We start from the raw sequence: 18,980 nt of genomic DNA, 5'->3' as shown, positions 1-18,980 counted from the left end.
CCTGTTGAGGCAAAAAAAAAAGACTGGATGACAGATGGATGGATGGGATAAGTAAGAGGGCTGGAAACAGTCATTCATTACTGTTGGAGCAGGCTAAATGAGAGCAAACTTCTAGCATGAAGGAATGGTACAAACTGATATTTTGTATATTTCATTCTTGTTACTGCCAGCCAATACTTCAGTTTAGGGGGGGAAGCTTTCAACTGCAAGGATTAAATATAGTATAGCCCTCACTGACCCCTTCACTACTAAAGATCCTTCCCAAGATAAATGTAATAATATGGTTGTAACCTGAAAAACCTTTTGAATCCAGTGATGCCTTTATCAGTGTAGTCTTCTTACCATCAGCCAATTTTTCATCTTAGGAAAGACTTATCATAGTGAAAGGGTTAAAGAAGGCTATACCTAACCCCTGCAAAACTTAGAAAAAAAAAAAAAAAAATCTACTGAGCAAGGACAAAGAACTTGTGACATCCTGGCTAAACGGGTTAACCACGTCTGTTTGAGGACATTTACAATAAATCTTCTTCAAGTGAAGAAGACATTATTGCAGCAAAGGGGTTGACAGTACAATGCTGCCAATAAACCCACTGGATGCATGTTGAGGAGCCAGCCAACAATTTCCTGAGGTTCCTTGTAGCGGACAAACCCATATTTGGCATCAATGGCATCATTTTCCAGACTCTGCTGCAACCGCCTGTCAGATCCTTCATCCAGACCACTGGGGAAACAGAAAGCAGCAGGTTATTGTTACCAGTCCTCTAACATGAGCAATGACATCACCACCACTATCATCCTGACCTGTTTTTTCCACCATTGGATTGGATGAGGCAGGATCCAGTGCAAGAGAAAAAAATGTGGGAGAGCTACAGTATCAACAGTGGATGGGCAACTTTGAGACTTTCTGAATATTTGTCAAGGCAAGAACAGAGGTGCAAACAACACTATGGTAATAATAATGGCTTCCTGGAATAGCTATGATGTTTATTACTGTTGTTTCTGTGTGTGTGTGTCTCATGAGTGTGTTGTGGGGGATAAACCCTTTCAACATGATGATGTACAGTACACTTCTAACTTATTCTTGCATCCTGAAACTGTTATGAATGACCTCACAGGGAGGGGATACTGAGGGATACAGTATAGACTATCTAACCTCTTCAATCCAGTCTTTCCTATATCAATTAAAATCATAAACTGAGCTGAAGGGGTTAACATGGATTTCCTACAGGCTGATAGTACTTGGATGGGTGACCGCCTGGGAACACCAGATGCTGTTGGCATCCCTACATGTCAAGTGGGGTTGGTGGAGGATTAGTGCCCCTCCCTGTAAAACAATTAACTCTAAGCCCTTGGCCACCCCGTCTAGGATACATGGCGTCTGGCAATGAATGAATGATAATCTTAACTTACATAACCTAACCTATATAGGGTCAGTATCAAGGCAAAAATCACGGCAAAATAACATCATCTGAAAGGGTTCATACCGTACTCTTATAATGAAACATGACCACCATTGACAAATCTGAAATAGGTCCTGGCTACATCAAAGTTGTGGCAAGTCTTGACATTTTTTTTTTCACTGGATATAATGATATTTAAGCACTAATTGTCTGATAATGAAACTTTATCTTTGTTTGCAGTGGAAATCCTTAGTTGTCAGTGATAAATCATATTCAGGTTTGGTAACATACCGGTACTTTTATCTTAGCCAATATTCAAATGCAAAATGATAAGTATACCTTGTCTCTCCATCCTTATTCTTTTCAAATTTATCCGGGCGATATCTTCCCGAATTCTGAAGCACCATATTGTCTTTATAATGAACTTTTAACTCTACCTCGGCGGATACCTCAGGGCCCGCAAGGCACACAGTTTATGCCCACGTCTTTTTTCTCAAATTATGAAATGCTCGCATCAAATTTTCTCATCCCAGGCAGCTGCCAATAACTACTATAAAAATTTCATATTAATTACACTGTTTATGGCCACAAATATGTTTAAATTCAACGAGAATAGCATCCCACCCCGATGGTAGGAACTTTGTTTTGATTCAGGGCTTTCGCGGTTCGCGCCAAAATCTTCCTTCTTGCTTCCGATTAAGTATTAGAATGGCGTACATTTTCCAACAAAATTTATGCATTAAACTTAATCTAAAATTATCAGATTTCTCCAGTAAATTTTTCTGCAATTGGAAAATCGCTTTGGAAGTTAAAGTTATACACCGGATGGCACATGTTGGGTGAAGCCAGTAAGAGGCCATCTTTCCCAGTAATTTTTTGTCTGTTGACTATTATATTTATTGTTGTGAAGGTATACAGAGTACATATACAGCAAAAAAAAAAACATTGACTGACAATTCACTACGATTGCTCATGTTTCAAACGCAGTTATTCATGCCAGAACAACGACAATCGTGTAAGTATAATAGTATCAAATCGAGTGGCATGATGTCAGTGTCGGAAAGAGAGAACTCGTATTTTTTCCAATATTTCCTGACTTACCCCGATTAATATTTTTTGCTCGTACTTTTAAAATGTATTCTTTCTCAGCCACTCATTCAATGACCCAAGGGTACGCATGTATTATACAGTTCAAACTATAACAAAATACTGGAAGCTGACTTGCTAAAATGGCAAGTGTTAAGATGGCCATCGAAGTGCTGTCGGTACACCATATTTTTGTGAGTGTTGAGATTTTCAGAATGTTTTGAAGAACTGAGTATCACCCGAGAACTCTTCAATATTCCTGTTTATCGTAAGATAACTGAAGACCTTGTAGGCAAGTATTTTTTCGATAAATGACTAGCAACCTGCGTTCACTCAAGCTTTCATATGCCTAACCAGTCCTTTTAAATCCATTCATTCGCTTTTAACTCCGTATCTGAATGCCTTTACTTTTCATTTATAGGTATTTAATATCAGACATTCCCGTTGACAAACAAAATTCTTATACGTTTTCATGGTAGTTGGTAAACATACCGGCACGTTTTACTTGAAGCATCAGAAGCACCTTACCAAATCAGAGTTCTTCATGGTAGCCATTTATAATTTTCCTATTATTCTTGAGGTGGTAAATGAACGATTCACGTTAAATTTCTTTCCCTGTTGTATTTAGCCATGTTCCTTCCGCTGTATCAACTGTTTCTGAAAAACTGTTTCTTAGTGGCGGACATTTCCAGTATGCGTCCCGGTTACCTTTTAGTACTTCGTCTTAAACTTGCATTTTAACTTAACCAAACCAAACCTAACTTACCCAGGATTCGAGTAAGATTTAGGCATAGTTTAAGAAGCCCGCCATTACAAACGTCGGTGATGCATCAGGAACATGATGATAACAGTAAGGGGAAAAAATTCAACAGAAAACAGTTGGTTACCACCTCTGAGCTCTATACTATGGAGAGGCTATAATAGCCTCTTCATACTATAGAGCTCAGTGGTTACCACCACGATAACAGAAAAATACAGAAAACAAACTGGAGTAATAGCAAGGGAATTAGTAAGGACTTTCTGCTGCTTACAGTACGGCGTACAGTACATTTACCTAAAGCTTGTTCCAGATATAATTTAAAGTACAGAACAGATAATTGATTCTCGGTTTTAATAACCTTTCTCTTAAGAGTTACGTTCCACCAAATGAATCTTACCCCCTCCCCCCCATTGAATTCTTGGATACGGGTCTGGGATGAATGGATGTGATTTTGTGTAAATTAGAAATGAAGAGCTCTGGACACCCATGCAAATCCAGGATTGGTGTAATTACAATATTCCAATCAGTACAGCCATCTGTCCCTCAACTCAGCACTGCATCAGTAGGTCTGCATCTTACACCCCGCCAGTCTCCTTCCCACTCCATATAACACAATTTCAACGCCTTTCAAATCCATTTCCTCCCACTGGACAGTAACTAATTAGTTCACCTCCCACTTCACATTACACAAATACTGAAACCCTCTCACAATATACGAATACTTTCCCTCTACTTTCAGTATACTTCATTAATCCACCCAATATATCATAATACAACAGTCAGCCTTTACTTCAACTCTGCCAGTCCGCCTGTCATTAGGTAATTCGCACGTTCTTCCACTCCACATTCCCCCAGATCGTCTTAAACCTATTCAGTGCAATATTTCAACTCTTGCACTACCCCATGCTTAACACACACACACACACAAACACACACACACACACACACACACACACACACACACACACTGATTTATTTTTATCTATCTCTATCTATCTGTCTGTCTATCTTCATCAGCTTTACTGCTAATCTAAAAACTTGAGTCTTACAAACTTTATTTTATCGACTCTCTCTCTCTCTCTCTCTCTCTCTCTCCGCCACCCCCACCCACCCACCAGGCTAACCACTGCTCAGCTGACATGTAATAGGCGTGTTAATCTCAGCCTGCTGACTTGACCCAGTTCACCCTCGCACAATACAGGAAAATCCCACAAGTCGAAAGGCTTTGTGGGTCGAATCGTTTGGGGACATGGCCACGGCTATGCACGGATTCATACAATATATTTCCTTCACACAAGTCGTGAGTGAGAGCAGTGGAAATAACTTATCTGAAAGGAGCATGTGGAGTTATGTGGAGAGACAGACTAATGAGGAAGCGAGGGAGTGTTTTGGTGTTGATGTGGATGTGCTAGAAAGCATTAGGGGAAATACTTTGAGGTAGTTTAGCCATGTGGAGAGGAAGATGAATGAGAAACTGTGTGAGGCAATGGTGGACGGAGAAGGAGGGGGGAGACCAAGGTTGAGATGAATGGAAGGGAAGGGTGGAGAGGCATATGAGGAGAGGGAGATGTGAGCTGGAGAGAGGGCACCCTGATGGAGCAAGAACAGGGTGACATGCAGACGATTCGTTTCTGGCCACCGTTTACCAATATAAGGCAAAGTCTAACGGTAGATAGCCAGATTTCATTCACACTTTCAACCAGAGAACGTCTGTCTGTCAATCTGTCTATTACCAGACGCCTAATTCCTGTGAAGGGTGGCCATAAACTCGCCGCCTCCTCGTTGCTCTGTAGAGAGCGTCATCTGCATTCACAATTCCTGGAGAGGATTTTGTTAAGCTTCGAAGAGACCAGTTGTAGTGACGGGGTTAGATATGGTCCCCATTAACACCTCCATAATTTGAGTTTCCTCCATAAGCTGATTAAACCGTCTGAAGAGTAGCAAAGAATAAACTATAAACACGTCATCAGCTTGAGACGAGTGGCAGCAGCTACCCACATCAGGATTGGAACCCTGGTGTTGACGAGCTTACAGCTTCGTAGCCGTTCGTTCGTTCGTCCAAGATTTCCTGCACCCGTAGTGCAGGCCGGGCCATACATTAGCCCAGTCGGTGTGTTGTCTGATTAACGGTGGTCCAGAGGGAACTGCTGCGTTAGGGTGTTGAACAGGTCCATGTTCCGGCTTAGCCGGAGGTTCTTTTGGACTTTTTGAACAAACTGATCGGTGTTGTTGGCGATATAGTCGTTGAGCTTGTCGTTGAAGTCGGTGATGTCAGTTGTGGGGTCAACGTCAGTACGTAGGTCTGTCGGTGGCGTAGATCCGGAAGTAGTTTTTTTTTTTTTTTTTTTTTTTTTTTTATGTGTCCGACTCTGGGCATAGGCTTCACAGCCTGTTATCAAGGCCCAGCAGTCCTCCTACATACCATACACCTCTACATGTCACCACTTCGGCGCTAACACCCACCGTCCATATTGAATACATGCTAGGGCTGTCTCATACAGGACTGCCTGGGAGGTGTCAGTCTCGGTGGCCTTGCGCTTCCTCTGTGCTCTCCTGGGTGTCGGTGGAGAAGCACAGGGTGGCGTGGTGGTAATTTGGTGGTCAGGGTGGTCGGCTGCACGCTGTGGCGGGGGTGTAGGAGGCTCCCCGTGGCTGTCGGTGGTGGTGGTGGAGGTCTCCATGGGTTGAGCAGGAGTGGTGGCGATAGAGGCAGTCCGTTGGTTCCAAGGAGCATCGAGCTGCAGCCTTTTCCGCGGTGTTGTGCGGGGTTGGGAAGGCTGCAGCTTAGGGGCACGATGCTCCTGACGAGGGGCTGGCTGTGCACCACGGGCGAAGCTCTGGGGGATGACAAGGCGCGGAAGGCCATTCTCCTCAAAGATCTGGGGGAGGAGAATAAGCAACGCAGCCTTGTCACCGCCACAGAAAGCACTCGCCGTCGCGATGCACATGCTGACGATGGTGTCAATCTCCCCAGTACATCGACGATCCTTGGGCCGCCGCCCCCGGCCCGTGGGGCGCCGCCGTGCATGGGCAGAGCCCTGCACGGCTGCACCTCCCGGCCCGGTGACGTCCTTGGCCTCAGGACCCTTCGGTGTCTGGTGGAGAGTGAACACCACCGTCTCGCCCTCGCCTAACGAGCTCTGAAGACGTGGTGAAGCAGGTGCAACGATCCCCAGGCGGTGCACGAATACATCGGCGCCGGTGTCCTCGCGCCGGATGAATCCGTACCCCGCCTTCACATTGTACCACTTCACAGTCCCCGTGATGGTAACGGCTCGTGGTGACTGCTCCCTGCCTGTGGTGGCCCCCCTCAAAGGGTCGAAAGCCGAGGCGGGTGTAGAAGGCGTGGAGAGTACAGGTGTTGCTGCCATCGCTGCTCTGGAGGAAAGGTGTCTTCGTAGCCAATATCGCAAACCATTCGGCTACCGACACGATAGCCTCTTATCACTGTTACTTCATTCTTGCTAGCTTCTGATGATTTCCTTGAGACTATGAGAATTCTGTAGTGAAAGCTATTCTTAACCTCTGATTTGAAAATTCTCTCCCAAAATGGATTAAATCGTCAGAATATTGAAAAATCCGATTTTTAATAATATCCTTCGGGTAATGGCGATAAGGAAAGGTTTCTCTAATCCCTTTAGTTAAAATAATGTCTCCTTTAAACTGAATAAATTTGTACAGCGGCGTTATGAACAAAGTAAAGTAAAATAAATATAAAGTAAAGACAGATGGAATAAAGTAAAGCAGACGTCCTCCGGCTGATGGCTGGAGGACTTATGCGTGCGGATTATGTTTATTTTTTATTCAGCTTTTATTTTTGGTTTTACGTTGCGTGAGACTTGACAGTGCGTGTATAGGAGAATTGTTAGAGAATTTTCTGAAGAGGTTTTATGTGGGATGTGATGGTTTCGTGTGTGTGTGTGTGTGTGTGTGTGTGTGTGTGTGTGTGTGTGTGAGTAAATGAGTGAATGAGTGTGTATGCCTGTCAATAGTTTGAATTCTGCAGATTAAAAACATTATTAGACTTCAGTGTGGGAATACCTGCATTACTGGCTACTAATGATGGGGTTTACCTGCGTACTAATAACCAGGTCCCCCTCCCCTCTCTCTCTCTCTCTCTCTCTCTCTCTCTCTCAACCAAACCACCCACCAAGTCTTCCCAAAATAGAATCATTGTTTTCAAAAAGAACTGGCAGTCATTATGGAGAAATATATATAAAACCTGAGTCTTTCCAGTGCTTAGAAAAAAGCTTGACAGTACACGCATAATACTGAATACACACACGCAGACAGACACATATGCACATATATTTACACATTCATATTCTCTCTCTCTCTCTCTCTCTCTCTCTCTCTCTCTCTGTCAGCACTATTTGATAAAACATAGATTGCACACACACACACACACACACACACACACACACACACACACACAGTTAAATTCTCGGAAATTGTCACGAATAGGGCATAACTAATATAATTCATTTCTACACATTCCTTCATTAATACTTGCTCAACACTCAGAGTATTTCAGAAAGGGATACGTCACCTTTCTCCACATAAAATTACCTTTTCTCCCACCCATATTATTAAACTATGCCCCTGCTCCATATCACAACCCTCCACCTACACAACACATCTACACTGTAATCTCACACCCACACCTACACCCATACTGCCCCACCCGCATCCCAACCCCAACTACACAGCCTCATTCATATCCACAACCACACCCACATCCACACCTCCATGCAAATCCAATACCACACCCCCACTCCCACCCACATAGCCCAAACCCCACTGTCACCCTCACACCCCTTATCCCTGCAGTCCCACCCACATCACTCAATCCCACACGCACACCTCCATCTACACCCGAACCCCACCCACACAGTCAACCCACATCGCCACCCTCACTCACATCCGCCCCGACACAGCCCAATCCACCCACCCAGCCCCACATCCACACCTCCATCCACACTCCACACACACTCACACTAATCCACATCCACATCCACATCCACATTCCCACAGCAGTTCCACCACCATTTCCTCCCCCCCTCCTCGGAGCACCCTCCCTACATCATCAGGAAGTTGGAAGTGGTGTCAGATGTGGCAGGATTAACCGTCAGTCTTATGCTTTGGATATAACTCACCACACTAGCCATCACCAACAACACGGATAATGTATGTGGAGGGGGAGAGAGAGAGAGAGAGAGAGAGAGAGAGAGAGAGAGAGAATAGTGTATCATTTCCACGCACAAAATAAGAGATTCCATTGCCATGAAGAGGTTAAGCACTTCACAACCATGGTGTCATTCTGTTTTCAAGTCTTGCTATCACCTAACGATTTAATTCATTTTAACGTGTAATCCCTGACCGTGGAATGATTATATTAAACCTAAGGAAGACCCCTTGTATGGAAAGGACTAATTAAGTCCCTTTTTAATCGATACATGTTGGAAAGCCCCTTCTAAAAAAAAAAAAATCGTCTGAAGGTAGTAAGAATAAACCAGACACGCCAGAGTGCAACTGAAGTTACCCATTTAGTCCAAGGATGTAAATATATGAATGCTTACTCCAGACGATTTTATTCTGCTTTGGAGGTTTTTCTCCAAGAGGAGGGGTTAGATACCGCCTTCAATAACCCCTAACACACGAAATGTCTCCTTTGTCTTAAAGATTCGTCTATATGTAGAAACAATACACGAGAACAAGAGACCATTTACACCTCTGCTTACTCCCTGCATATCTATCTGTTCTTATGCAGGGTGGCCTCGACCAAAAGGACCTCCAGGCGTTTTCTTGTCCCTGCACAGCAAAGATCCATCTATACACACACACACACACACACACACACACACACACACACACACACACACACACACACACACACACACACACACACACACACACACACACACACACACACACACACACACACACACACACACACACACACACACACACACACACACACACACACACACACACACAACCTTAAAACCTCATCCCTCCACCTCTTTTTCGGTCTTCTCTTTTCATACATCTTAGTCTCCTAGTCTTTCTCTCACATATCATCTCTCCACTTGATTATCGGTGTCTCTCTTCTTCTCCTCTCAGCCATATCACTTTCATACACTCTCCTACTCAGTTTCTCACTCTCGCACCTTACATCTGCACTTTGTTGTCGATCTCCCTCTCCTTCCACATAAAACCATCTATTGCAATGCACAGCTTGTTTTCAAAAGGCCAAACACATGTATCATTGGGAGTGCATTAGGAGGAGACACATGTTTTGACACTCTCTCTCTCTCTCTCGTGATGGGCAGAACTCACCCTTTTATCTGACATCCTAAAACTCGAGCATAAATTTTGAGGGAAGAGGAACACAAGTATAACCAAACAGTGGAGGAGAGAGAGACAGACAGACAGACAGACAGACAGAGACAGACAGACAGACAGACAGACAGAGAGACAGAGAGAGTTCGTCAAGCTAGGGCAATAAAATAGAGTGTGTGTGGTCAAATATAAAGAAGTAACGCAATATATACAATATCTATCCAGTCTATCCGCTAACTCTGCCCCCTCCCCCACCACCGTGCAATCTGATTACCACAACGGCAGGTGGAAATCGGGTGCACTCGCTTAACCGGAAAATTTGAGCCGAATGGTAAAAGAAATTAAATATGAAGGTGGTTTTAATGTGTTATCTGGGTGCGTGGGGATCTCTCTCTCTCTCTCTCTCTCTCTCTCTCTCTCTCTCTCTCTCTCTCTCTCTCTCTCTCTCTCTCTCACTACAATATGGATGGCATACTAATAAAAACCTCTGGTCCACCTGAGAGTAAACTTGTGTCCCTCGCTGCCTGTCCTCAACTTTTAAAAGGTCGGGGTTGAACTGGAGGTGGGTCAGAGAGAGAGAGAGAGAGAGAGAGAGAGAGAGAGAGAGAGAGATTAATCATATTCTCCGTAACAGATAGCCTCGAAAGGACTATTAGGTCTGTTCCTGTTTGCTTTCCTTTGTACTCTTTTTTTATAGTCCTTTGTACTTTCCTCTCTGTTCTTGCAGCCTACACTTCCTCTGCAGAATGAAGTCTACTTTCCTTCGTATTCTTTCAGCACCATTATTAACTGTTTATATAACTCTCTCTCTCTCTCTCTCTCTGCTTGTTAAACCAACTGGCATGCCGCTACAAATTATCGTCCATTGCTTTTACCGTAGTGGATAATGACGCTAATAGAAAGGTCAGACATGCAAATGGTTTCAACGAGGTTATTTGTGCCTGATTCCTCTTCAGTTAACATCTCTAATTCGTTGCCTTTTTGGAGTTCCTTTTTCAGTGTCCCCCAAGCCCTTGTTGTCCTGTTTCATGTTACCACTTGAGCACTGATACCCTCTGTCCATACCGGATATACACTAGGGCTTTCATTCAGGTCTGGAATGTATTTGTGGAGGTGCAAGTTACTGACGACTATCATCAAAGTTATGTGCGTTAAGACTCCCAGGGTACTGATACACACACACACACACACACACACACACACACACTCTCTCTCTCTCTCTCTCTCTCTCCCTCTCCCGTGATGGGCAGAACCTGAGGAGGCCGTGGCAGAACTCACCCCTTTACCTGGCGTCCTAAAACTAGAACATAAATTCTGACGGAAAAGGAACACGTGCATAACCAACCAGCGGAAGGAGAGAGAGAGAGAGAGAGAGAGAGGACAAGAACAAAGAGTTTGGATCAGACTCGAGCTCTTCAGGGAATTTCCCCATCCCCCCATTTTTTTTTCTCTCTCTCTCTCTCTCTCTCTCTCTCTCTCTCTCTCTCTCTCTCTCTCTCTCTCTCTCTCTCTCTCCCCAGCACTTAATGTCTCTTGCCCAAGTTGTTTTCGTGTTGTCCTTCATACTTTATTCAGGGGACCATGTTGGAGAGAGAGAGAGAGAGAGAGAGATAGAGGTTGACACACAAAACGTACACTCCCCCTGAGAGATAAGAGGAAGGAGAAGGAGAAAAAGAAAAAACAAAGGAAAGGAAGGAAATTGATGGATGGATGGGGAGAGTAAAATTAATGGAAAATTAAAGGAAAAAGAGGAAAAGTTGAGAAATGAGATGAGAAAGGGGATAAAGAGAGAAAAGGGAGATAATTAGAGAGAGAGAGAGAGAGAGAGAGAGACGGGGGAGGGAGAGGGGCGGGGAATTCCCTAAAGAGCTCGTCAGAACCAAATTCTTTCTCTTTGTCCTTGGTGTCCTCTCTCTCTCTCTCTCTCTCTCTCTCTCTCTCTCGACAGGACATTTAAAGTGACGTCTACTCTTACACGTCCGTCAAAACTCGCATTACGGCTCCCTCTAGAGATTCCCATGTCACTTTCGGCTCGGCTTCGTAGATGTCGAGTGCGTTGGGAGGGGGTGAAAATTGTACTGTTATTATGGTGTGTGTGTGTGTGTGTGTGTGTGTGTGTGTGTGTGTGTGTGTGTGTGTGTGTGTGTGTGTGTGTGTGTGTGTGTGTGTGTGTGTGTGTGTGTGTGTGTGTGTGTGTGTGTGTGTGTGTGTGTGTTCTCCGACTTTAGGCATAGACAGTTCATTGCCAGAGACCCACCAGTTCTTCATGAAACACACCCTCTCATGTCACCGCTTTGTTGCATGTACGCACCGTCTATATTCTAAGCGTATTCCCACTATAAGCTTCAGCGGGGGGGAGGGGACCGAGTATAGCAGGAAGCAGCCTCATTTTTTCACGCTGTCTTTCAGCTCTATGATGTAGTGGTCCATTGAAAGCTATTTTTAGTCATTCGACTTAAAACAGGGCGACGTGGAGACGATTTGTTTATGGGTACTTTCGGGATAGAACCGTCTTGCAAAAGATAGATAGATAGATGAATAGGTAGATAATTGATAGACAGATTGACAGGTAACGCCGCTGATTTACGGTTTACCTCAGAACATTCACGTCTTTCCTGTTATATATCATTGACACTAAGTTTTTCTCCTCATAACCCTCTTCATTCCCGTCCCTTCTCTTCCATGCACACCTCTCTCACTGTTTCAGATAGCGTTCTCACAGTGATTCAGTCTCTTTCACGCCATCCTTCCATATTTTCTTTGGCTTCCACAATGATTCAGTCTCATTCACGCCATCCATCCACCTTTTCTTGGGCTTCCACCTCCCTCTCGCTCCCCTAATTTTGATATATACAGCTGAGTACAAAAGTTTACATAATGCTTTACCTCTTGTACATGTCACTCTCCTCAGGTGGCCAATTACCTAGGCTGAGTGAGGTGTCCTGTGTTTCTCTGCCCATAGATGATTCATAATATTGTGATGCGTTTGAGAAGACTATGATGGACCTTCTTTGAGCCCTGTATTCTCGTCGAGTAAGGAAGCTCCGTGGCACCTCTTCCTTAACGATTTATTTTTGGATTAGGCTCGTTAAAATCCGTTTGCACGTCATTTTTGCAGAGTATGGCGATAATAGAATGCCGTCATATTCGTAACATGGAGAAGGGCAGTAAAGTGTAATAAGTAAAATAAGTCGATCAGGAAAAGGTGTTAGGGAGCATCCATAACTGACAAGAATAGAGGTCTAAATGTGAAACAGTGGCAGTGGCAAAGAAGTCGTCTGTCCCTAATAGGAAACGTTCATCATTCTCCAGTTCTCCTTCACACCATCATTACTCCATATTCAACTTGGTCTCCTTCCTCTTAGTCCCTCCAACTCTGAGACTCACATTTTTTTTTTTTTTCCCATCAGTCCCTCATCACCCACTCTCTCTTTCCGACTACGCCACTTCAGCATATCTTAGTCCATCATCATCATCATCATCATTTTTTTCCCACCTGATGATTAGACCTGGAACTTCGTAAATTCATATATATATACACAAATTCAGAATGTATTGTCGCGACTTAAGAATAAATACTTCAGAGGCCAAACCTGTATAGCAGTGGAGGATGCATATGGATGAGGAAACAGACGCAGTGGAGAGGAGAGAGAGAGAGAGAGAGAGAGAGAGAGAGAGAGAGAGAGAGAGAGAGAGAGGATGCTTATACATGAGGAAGTATACTAAGCAGTGGATAGAAACACACTGAAATGATATACTCCATGATAAATAACCAGGGCACAGGGAGGCTAACATATTCTCCGCGTGTGCCATATTACTAACTTTTATGTAGACACAAAATCTGGCCAACTAATTCACTGTGTCTCCATCTCAGTCTATGTCCGTCATCTTCCTCCCTGACGCGTTGTATCAAAGAGAGAATGATTTATAGGCAGAGGAACGTACCAAGCCCCTCTCACACTACGAACTTAGCCCGTTCAGGAAAGCCAGAAATAGAAACGGTAGAGTATTAGGTGACTTTTTATAAACTGCCGTATTATCATTAACACTGGAGAATCCGTAACACCTCTTGCTTACCGATTTATTATGCACATTACACTTGAATATTCTCAATGTTATTTATATCATTTTATTACTAACATAGTTTCCTATATTAATAAAGAGGGTATTACCCCCTGTCGCCTGGTGATTGTAGCTGTTTAGTTTAGATGATTGCTACTTTTCATACTGAAGGGATTATATACAGTATGCGTTTGCCCCTTTACCCTCAGACATCTTTCTTACTCTTAAGAAACTGTGAATAGACAAAACAAAATATAAGACGTCATAATGTCCTCTTGCATGTTACTTAGCACTTCTCGTATTATTATGTGGGTTTTTTCCGCTTCAGCCCAAGTCCGTCATGTATATTTTATTGTTGTTGGTACATGTCGATTTTATTTAGATTAGGAGCGCCCTATATATAATTGATCAGTGAAGGCCATGTCTAACCCCTTCACTTAGAAAAGATACTCCTTATGTGAGCAGGATCATCTAAAGGTATGGTAAACGTAAAGGTAGAAGCAGACGCCATGATACGCTTGTCTACAGTGCTCATCTCCGTAATTTAGGCCTTTGAACATACCGTGTTCTCGTTGTTGTTCTTCTAACAACGACCATTTTCTAACACACCAATGCTCTCATAATTTTCGTTCGCTCCATGTACTACCTGACTTAGTTCTCGGTCCTCCTCCCTTCCTCCTTCCAACCCCTCCCCAGTTAAGCTGTTGCATTCCCGTGTTCTGTGTCCGCCTTATATAAGCTTAAAATTCCATCTCTCCGACTTGAATGCTTTACTGTGACAAGATACTAACAGTAGAATATGGTGCTAGCCTCGAAAAGGTGCTAGGAAGAATGTAGAGCCATAGTTTTGTCTAATTCCGTCATTGAGCTCCGTGAGATAAGCTGCAAAAGGACAGTAATCTCCGCCAAGCTGAGATGAACGAAATGTACTCAGTCCCTCATAATCTCTTCACCACCTTCTTGTTCCTCTCCTATTTCTACTTCCTACCATTCTCCCGGCCACTTCTCAACACATAAGTAAACAATCACTACAATAAAAATCCCTCCAATTTCGCCTTCATCTGACTCTCTCCACACATCACTATCAACAAAACATTCAATAAAAATACACAGAAATAACGTCAGATAAATTCCATCCGGATCTTTTGTGGGCTTTCAGACAAGACAGGTTCCGGGAAACATGATTAATTACTGCAATTAGCATGCCAGGACAGGTTGAAGAGTTTTTTTTTTTTTTTTAAGAGAGAGAGAGAGAGAGAGAGAGAGAGAGAGAGAGAGAGAGAGTCTGTTTGTTATGGATAAGGTTGATGTGATTTGGTCCAGTGTTGATGTCGTTAGTCTGGCTGTGAGTGGGAATGCTAATGTCATTTATGGTACTAGCTTTTCCAACTGTGTGTGTGTGTGTGTGTGTATGTGTGTGTGTGTGTGTGTGTGTGTGTGTGTGTGTGTGTGTGTGTGTGTGTGTGTGTGTGTGTGTGTGTGTGTGTGTGTGTGTGTGTGTGTGTGTGTGTGTGTGTGTGTGTGTGTGTGTGTGTGTGTGTGTGTGTGTGTGTGTGTGTGTATGTAGACCAGAGTGTTACATAACTACACAAATTACAGTACAGTACACTGCAGAGGATTAAGCCATCGTGTTGCATAGAGTACATTACCGATGCAGTAGATTGCAGAGGAGTAGGCCAGGGTGCTGCATAGGCTAAACAGATTACAGTATACATTACAAAGGACTAGGTCACATTAAGACACGTATTATAGCACAATACTTTTCAGGGCACCAGGCCAGGGTGTTACATAAAGTATGGTACATTCTCTCATAAATGAAGTACAGGATCACTAACATTCTGAATAATTATGCTCACTGAAAATTTTTAGTGGTATATAGCTTAGGTACTAAACTAATAGATTCATTTGTGTATGAAGGATTTTTACTGTTTTCATATTAATCGAATCCCATTGGCGCGATAATGTTTTTGAGCGTACGAAAAAATTACGAAAAATTTAATTAAGTGTACATCTAACCTCTACATCCAAAACTTTCTATCAAGGTAAATAAAATCGTCTGGCAATGGTAAGAGTAAAATGATACGTAAATAAGAAATGGGGTACTGGCAGAGAGGGGTTGTAATCAATTCATTTTCTATTCATCAGGAAAGAGAATATTTACTGTACATTAAAGCTGATCTCTCATTCTTAACGGTGTATACGTCTCTCACTCTTCATGTCTTTCGTCATCATCATCATCATCATCAGCAGCAGCAGCGTCGTCGTCGTCGTCGTCGTCATCGTCGCCGTCAGTTATCATCATCATCATCATCATCATTTACATCAATCAGTCATCATCAATCAGTCATCATCATCATCATCATCAGTATCGTCATCCTCCTCATCATTATCAGTATCGTCATCGTCATCATCATCATCATCATCATCATCATCACACTAAATACATGACTATTTTATCTGTTGGTGCGGTCATGTTAACGTCGAAATGTTACTGTGGCAGGTCCAAGCCCATCTGAATGTGAACCTAGCGAACTGCAGGCTGAGGATGCCTTCTTTTGCAGTCCACCATCCTCCTTGCAGAGGATAGGGAAGTTGAGGGACGTTTTTATAAAAGTGACAGCAGACTCACCAGGCTACTTCGATGCACCAACGGGAAGGTGTCCCTCATTATCATTAGTAGTAGTAGTAGTAGTAGTAGTGGTGGTAGTGGTAGTGGTACTAGTAGTAGTAGTAGTAGTAGTGGTAGAAGTAGTATTGTCTAATATCAGCACCTACGTCGAAATAGTTGCTGTAAACATCAATAAAGACAGTATTAATACCTCGGCTTCTTCAGCTCAGTCCCAGTTGAATAAAATCGTCTAAAACAAGGCCAGCTGGAATTAAAACAAGAGTTGTCCTCACCATGACGCAGGTAACGCACATCTAGCTGACACAAACCACATAAATACAATATTACTTTGCCCAGTCAGGAAAGAAAAGTGGAACAGAGGTGCCAGGCAGCTTCCGTAGTCCACGAAAACCAGAGAGAGAGAGAGAGAGGAGAATACGTGCCGCAGGTGTGGTTGCGTAATGAAGGGTTAAGCAGGATAGTGAGAGAGAGCCAGAGTGCGGTGATGAGATGTGAACAGGGCCCAGTACCTCTCATTTGAACTTCACGTATTTTATTTTCATCTCAATCTACACCAGTTTATTTTTTCATCTGTTTTTTCTCATTAACAGACATTCCACTCATTTTTCCTCGCTATTTTCTGGTTCTGAAATTGAGGGCTATGCTGGACTATGAGGGAAAGAGAGAGAGGAGTAATGGAGAGAGTAATAAGGGAGAAAGTGGTAAGGGAGAGAGGAGTAAGGGAGGGAGATGTATGGGAGAGAGGAGTAACTGTGAGAGGAGTAAGGGAGAAAGGAGTAATAGTGATAGGGGTAATGGAGAGAGGAGTAATGGGGAGAAGGGTAAGGGAGAGAGGAGTAAGGGAGAGAGGAGTAAGGGAGAAAGGAGTAATAGTGAGAGGGATAATGGAGAGAGGAGTAATGGGGAGAAGGGTAAGGGAGAGAGGAGTAAGGGAGAGAGGAGTAATGATGAGTGGCATGTCCAACCATTTCTCATTTCACATTCAGTTCACTCTTTTAAAATAATGTAGTTCATTCTTGTTTTGATCTCTTCAGGCCGATTACATAGTCCATTGATTAATTCTTGCTGCATCCAGACGCTCTTATTCATCCTGGAGGAGATTTTCTGTTGCGGGTGGGTCGCTGAAAAATAATAGGAGTGCGTACTACATAAAAAAAAAAAAAAAAATGCTTACCGTAAATTCAATATAATCACCTTGAAATAGCCAGAGTAAAATAAAAATTGTCATCGAACTGAAAGGTTAAATAATATGATGTTTTTACACACACACACACACACACATATATATATATATATATATATATATATATATATATATATATATATATATATATATATATATATATATATATATATATTGGTAGAGATACATTGGCTGTATCGTCCCGACTTCAGTTGGGATAGGCCGGTCCTGCAGTGGATACTCAAACGGCTGATGATGATGATATATATACAGAGAGCGAGAGAGAGAGAGGGGTTTCATGAGCTTAGGAGAGGCACCAGGTAGCCAAGGGATTAATAGGGAGTGTATATAATCCCTCCAGGTCGAAAAGCCTCTGAATAAAATCGAGAAAAGATAAAAATAAAAATCATTTTATGGTACCTCTCCAGGCTATTTTTTTTTACTATAACATACGGTTTTTATTTTCCCTTGAGTACGTGAGACCTTTCCTAAGTTGAATAAAATCGTTTGGGGGAAGGAAGAATGAAATCTAAAATATTATCATAGCAAAGACTTTTTTTTTTTTTTTTTTAAGCCTAGCTTCATAATTTTAACCTCTTTCCTGTGATGATATACATATACGAGTACAGTAGATATAAATTTTAAACGTTCTTGTTGCCTCCAGTCGATTTTGTAAAGCTTTGGAAAAAATGTGAAGTGAGAGGGTTAGAAACATAGTCCACATGCCCCTTCACAGCCTGCTTCCTCTCTCTCAGCTGAATGAAATGATATGAAGGTAGCCAGAATAAAATAATGTCTCGTGGGATGCAAGCGGTTAATGGAAATGCCAAATTCCCAATGCTGTTCTCTGCCACAGCTGGGATCACACCTCCTATATTCCTTTTACTTCTTCTCGGCTTAAAGTTGCAGTGAATGCTGAGGAATAGTAACAGATTAACACAAGAATATGATGCTAGTCTCGAGGAATTGTTGTGGGAAGAATGCAGACCTGAAGCATGGTTTGTTCCCGTCAATGAGCTACGTGAAATAGGCTGCAAAAGGACGAAATTCTGGGCCAAATTAAGGTGAAAAGAGTATAGCAAGGAATGGATTGCCTGACACAGACCTCATCAGCTGTGAATATATTCCTTTAAGTTACTGACGTGAAGTGAGAGAGTGATTTAAGACATCAGAAGAAAGGGACTTGGATACTGGAAATTTAATGGATAGGTGCATGAGAGAGAGAGAGAGAGAGAGAGAGAGACGGGGGGTCTAACAATTCCAGTCTTTAATGCCATCTTTAACGGCACATTATACTCAGGCATCCCATTTTTCAGTATTAGTTTTATGTCCTTTTGGATCTCTCTCTCTCTCTTTCTCTCTCTCTCTCTCTCTCTCTCTCTCTCTCTCTCTCTCTCTCTCTCTCTCTCTCTCTCTCTCTCTCTCTCTCTCTCCACTGGACAAAGGCACAAGGCCATTATTTACCCATGTGTTGTAAAGGGGGAATTGGACCCCCCCCCCTTGAGAGTAGGGGAGGAA

At 42.9% G+C, this 18,980-nt stretch overlaps 1 protein-coding gene across 1 annotated transcript in view; it reads right to left on the bottom strand.

The window, feature by feature from the left end:
- PolE1 (DNA polymerase epsilon catalytic subunit 1) overlaps positions 1–1,807 on the bottom strand; it is a 69,532-nt gene extending 67,725 nt beyond the window's left edge. The window contains exons 1-2 of the mRNA XM_080276090.1: positions 1,740–1,807; positions 592–721 (exon numbers count right to left, since the gene is read on the bottom strand). Of these exons, the coding sequence (XP_080132216.1) occupies positions 592–721; positions 1,740–1,807 (198 nt within the window). The remainder of the gene's footprint in view (positions 1–591; positions 722–1,739) is intronic.
- Positions 1,808–18,980: the final 17,173 nt, after the last annotated feature.

The sequence above is a fragment of the Coenobita brevimanus genome, chromosome 64 (genome assembly GCF_032717465.1).
Source record: "Coenobita brevimanus isolate Jiangsu-jjx chromosome 64, ASM3271746v2, whole genome shotgun sequence".
Lineage (NCBI taxonomy): Eukaryota > Metazoa > Arthropoda > Malacostraca > Decapoda > Coenobitidae > Coenobita > Coenobita brevimanus.
Note: the sequence above shows the minus strand (reverse complement) of the source record. Positions and strands in the feature narration are given on the sequence as shown.